Here is a 4,951-nt window from a genome sequence, read left to right on the forward strand (position 1 = left end):
GCCAATTTACTGACAACTATAGTACATTTAGTTCACAATGTCTAAGAAGAGCAGGTGGATTGTTGGATCTGATACAACATAATACAAGTTTATTTGTACGGTCATTGAGATCTGTAATACAATTAGTTCAATGGATAGGTTTGTTTTACCATGTATCAAAAAATACAACAAGAGTTACATTACAGGAGCTCTAAAAAACACTTAAATTGGCACTCCTCGTCGCTTCCTACCTAACAAAGCACTACCTTCACATGTGTCATGAGCATGACTTGTAGCAAAATAAACAAATGATTTATGAGGGGGTAAGCTTGATTCCCATGAAGTTAGAATAAAGTCTCCTTCCGGTCTAACACTTGGATCTGCTATAAGTCCCCCCAATGTCACACTTGGTGATTCCTCCTTGATTGAAACATTAATTGTATAACGTGTCATGCTAAGTGGATGCAAAGCAAAGTCTGTTATGTCCACTTGATGACCTTGTGCTAAACGCGTGCTTGGTTGCACACCATCTATGGATAGGTTTCTTTTAAGAAATCTTATTGCCTTGTCCAATGTGCAACGCCAAAACCGAACATTGAGATTTTTTCTCAACACATCCGCGTATGAATTTGCTGCGATAAGTGAACCTTGCATATTGTTCAACACCTTGACAAATTCATCTGCTACTTGAACTAACCGTGGATGTTCTGCAGGGTCTATGCTCCCGAACGCCAATGCCTTGAAAAGGTACCTCAACTCATCATTTGATAGAACAGTAAGGAAAATTGGTTTCACCGATCCAAACCTGCCTAATATTTTTAGTTTACTTATGATGATTATCTTACTTCCTCTGCCTATTCTTATGAAAAATGAGTGAAACTTTTTCCAATCATCATCCCCTACATCAGAAGCAAACTCGATAACTGCCAACATCATTCCTTCCATGGTCCTTCCATGGTCAAGTATGCTCATAAGGTTGTCTCCATCTAAGTGCAATACAGAAGGGAATTGCGAGCGAACCCTTTCATCGCCGCACACATGGGCAACCAAAGTTTTCTTCCCAGTTGTTGGACCACCTATGACCGGGAGAACTGGGAGTGCATGATCTCCATGAGGGTCGTTGTGCTGCAACAAGAAGCTCAAGAGCTTTTGCTTTTCAGCATGTCGGCTGAACATGAAGTTGTCGGTGTAAAGATAAACATCGTATGGCCTACGAGACATGCGGTCACATCCACCCAGAAGCACAACAAATTCTACCATGTCAGCTATAGCAATTTCTAAACTTTCCAAGGCACTGTGAGACTCAAGGTGTGTGCCCTTATCAGTTGTTGTACGTGAGCGCTTGGCTAAATACAAACTGCTGCTAGAAGAATTGTTGCTGCCAACCTTGTCAATGCGCGCACCATCTTGGAGGGCTTGGTACCTCGAGTTATCCAGCACACTGTATCCTCGGTACATGGCCTCTGAGAGCGTCTTGAGCTGCATCATCATCCCGGAGTTGGTTATGTATCGTGTGTCTGCCTCCTCGACGATGGTGCAAGCTCTCATCAGGAGATGCTGCAAGCTCTCCAGCACCTTCTCCTCTGACTGTGCATGGCTGGAGGATTGGTACTTGTTCATCAGGAAGGAGATGAACCGGCTCACCAGTTCACTTGCAACTACAGACTTGGCAACCTCCATGTTTGAGATTGATGAGGTAATCTGCCTTTTGGTCTCTAGATAAATTTAACTGGGCTGGCTTCTGCCAAGTCTTGCACAGCAAGGATGACTTTAGCTGCAACGAGGTTGGCTGAGACTGTCTAGCCACCCTTCTGCACTTATATGTGCACAGGCAGCAGGGAAAAATTGGCTAGTATTTTTAGTATTCACATTAAGTAGGTCAAATTAGTTATTTTGTTTCTATTGACTCCTTCTATACTTATATGTGTACTCGACTGTAGCAATGTACCACCGTGGAAATTGCCTGGGCTAGATGAACGACAGTCGAGAAGCATGGCGCAACAAATTGGCAAGGAAACAATATGCTCCATTTTTTATATTGGTGAATGAAGATGAGGATCACCACTCGATGCTTCAGTAATCTTTCGGAGGAGATTCGACCATTTTGTTTGTACATTTTTGCTCCTTTAGTCCTTCAGAACGTAACCAGTATATATGTGGCTTATTTTATGCTAGTTTAGTCTTTAACTGAAATCCGTTGCACCATGTGCATTCTTCACATTGGTACAAAAAATGGAAAAAGTAAAAAAAAAGTATGATGGAACTTCCGACGATAGAGACTTGATTTGTTTTCTGTTTGAAACTAGGAGTTGTCTGCCTGCATGAAATTGTTGCTGCCCCCCGTAATAATTAGGGTTAGAGCAATTATCAAAGCATCGGACATTATGAAATTTCAATAAAACTCATCTCCTGGGTGTGGGGTGGAGATGCTGTGCAATATGGCCTGCCACGGCAGCAATAACTCCCGCCCTGGGACTCAGCAGTGGCACTGGAGAGCGCCTCATTGTCGTCGGGGTTGTCTTGTACAGTCAATCTTATCATTACCGGTCGTCTTTCTTAGCAGGGGTCTCTCAGAAGGTGATTGACTAGCCTGTGCCAAGTCTCAAAAAGGTTCTTCGTAAATTAGGGAAGTCTCCAAACTATTGACTACGACGAGTTCAAGGGTGGGTGTCGTCCTCCCAGTGTATTGGGTACTCGGCTTTAAAAAAATGCCTGTAGTGACACAAGGCTGCTTACGTCTCTCCTTATAAACTAGGTGTTGTATTGTGTATTTTCACGAGTGGATGACACACGGCTGCTAACATCTATCCTTACAAACTAGGTGTTCTTGTATTGTATATTCTCACGGGTGGGTGACACATGGCTGCTAACATCTATCCTTACAAACTAGGTGTTCTTCTATTGTATATTTTCACGGGTGGGTGACACACGGCTGCTAACATCTATCCTTATAAACTAGGTGTTCTTGTATTGTATATTGGCCTAGGACCCAATGGAATACACAAGCTGCCATCCTAGCAAAAACATGTGAGAATGATAAGCCAGTTGCCCAAACGTCAGTAGGTAGGCCCAAATTAATATCGTCATTACATACCAGCTTGTACTCCCTCCGTTTCTTTTGACTCCGCATATAAAATTTGATCAAAGTCAAACTACACAAAGTTTGACCAAATTTATATAAAAAAATATGAACATCTACAATATTAAAACTATATAATATGAAAATACATCTCATGGTGCATATGATAATATTGATTTCATATTGTGAATGTCGATATTTTTTAATATAAAGTTAGTCAAACTTTACAAAGATTGACTTTGACCAAACATTATATGCAGATTAAAAAAAATGAAGGGAGTACATTTTAATTATCTTTACTACAGGAAAAACACATAGCCAGCTGCCCAAACGTGCAAAGGCCAAATACACCTCGGCAAAAGTTGGCCTAGTGTTACACCCAGCAAAGCTGACTCGGCTTAACCCATGCAAAGCGACGTAAACCGAGTGTTTTTATCGGGGACTCAGAAAACGGTTTTCAAGTATAAATCAGCAGCTCTGGGCAACTTAAAGATGTCTGACGGCCAACAGACAAAAAGCTAGGTGTCGCCGCTCGGCTTTCACTTCAGCTAGGGGTCAATCAGAAGGTGCCAGGTATCCAACATATGAGCCGAGTGTCTCATAGCCAGTGCACGGCATAGGAGTAAGCCAAGTGTCGCTGCTCGGCTTCCATTTCTGCCAGGGGTCAACCGGAAGGCGCTGTTAACATATAAATGTATTGTCGTCTAGTCTCTTCTATAAAATTGATCTTTTCATTACATTGGCTAGAGCATACATTTGTACATTGTATCATGTTCAAGAGGTTATGCACTTTTACAGGTGCCATGTGTCCATAATATAAACTGAGTTCCTCGTAGGCCCTTCACGGCATAGGGGTAAGCTGAGTGTCGCCCCACGGTTCTATTTCAGCCAGCGGACGGTGCCACATGTCCTTAAGGTACACCGAGAGTTTCATCTGTGACACTCGGTATACACGTAAGCCAACACTTAAAAGTATCCTAACTATTAACTGCGACGTGTTCAAGGGTGGGTGACACATGGCTGCTAACATGTAGCCTTATAAACGTCATTTACTTTTGTTGTATATTGGCCTAGTACGCCATGGAAAACACAAGTTGAGCTCCTAGTAAAATCATGTGAGAATGACAGCCAACTATCCAAGCGACATCAAAACGTTGACTTGTACGGTATTTGTAATATTCACAGTAGGTAGATCAAAACTTATATTACTTCCATATAAACAGGAAGCGGATTAGGAGCACTCGGGTGCTCCACCCCCCTATATTCAAAAATAATTTAATAATTCAAAAATAAGTCAAAAAAATCCTGGATATATTTTTGAACCAAATATGACTAGGTATTGTACTCATATAAAAAGTTTGGCCAAGGAATAATTCTCGTTGACTTCAGGAAAAAAAACAAATTTATGACGACAATATAGCATGAATAGTATTTGTATCTAGCATTTTTTGGGAAACCTTTGACCCAGGATACAATAAAAGTCATTTCCCATTTAATTTTTTTATATGAGTGCAATACTTGGTCATGTTTGATTCCATAAAAAGTTACGGGATTTTTTGAATTTTTTTGAATTACTAAATTATTTTTTAATACAGGGTGGCGTAGCACCCGAGAGCTCCTATGCATTTTCGCATATAAACAAACATATTTTAGTGACTTCTCTACTCCAGGGTGTGGGTACACTTCTGTCTACACGGTTCACAGGAGATTGTCTTCGCTCTGAGATCCCAACTAAATTTACTTGTGTTCTGTGGGACTGCTCTTCACTTGCGTACATGTACAGTGACACGAATTCTGATACTTGGCTCCATGTGTTGTTAGTCTGCTGGAGCATAGCGAGTAGGGCGTTTTGGTGACCGAGCTCCATGGAGCCATTTATTTTTGAAAAATTCA

General features: G+C 41.3%; 1 protein-coding gene across 1 annotated transcript; it reads right to left on the reverse strand.

Annotated features, from left to right (window-relative positions):
- Positions 1-201: 201 nt before the first annotated feature.
- Positions 202-1,659, reverse strand: LOC125540596. The gene has a single exon (XM_048704202.1). It carries the CDS (start codon positions 1,657-1,659, stop codon positions 202-204), a length of 1,458 nt encoding a protein of 485 aa, XP_048560159.1.
- Between the last annotated feature and the right edge of the window lie 3,292 nt (positions 1,660-4,951).

Source organism: Triticum urartu, chromosome 2 (assembly GCF_003073215.2).
Source record: "Triticum urartu cultivar G1812 chromosome 2, Tu2.1, whole genome shotgun sequence".
In the NCBI taxonomy this organism is placed as follows: Eukaryota; Viridiplantae; Streptophyta; class Magnoliopsida; order Poales; family Poaceae; genus Triticum; species Triticum urartu.

Bases quoted from the DNA above. Each gene is read 5' to 3' on its own strand.
- LOC125540596 (XM_048704202.1), bottom strand. From the start codon at position 1,659: ATGGAGGTTGCCAAGTCTGTAGTTGCAAGTGAACTGGTGAGCCGGTTC.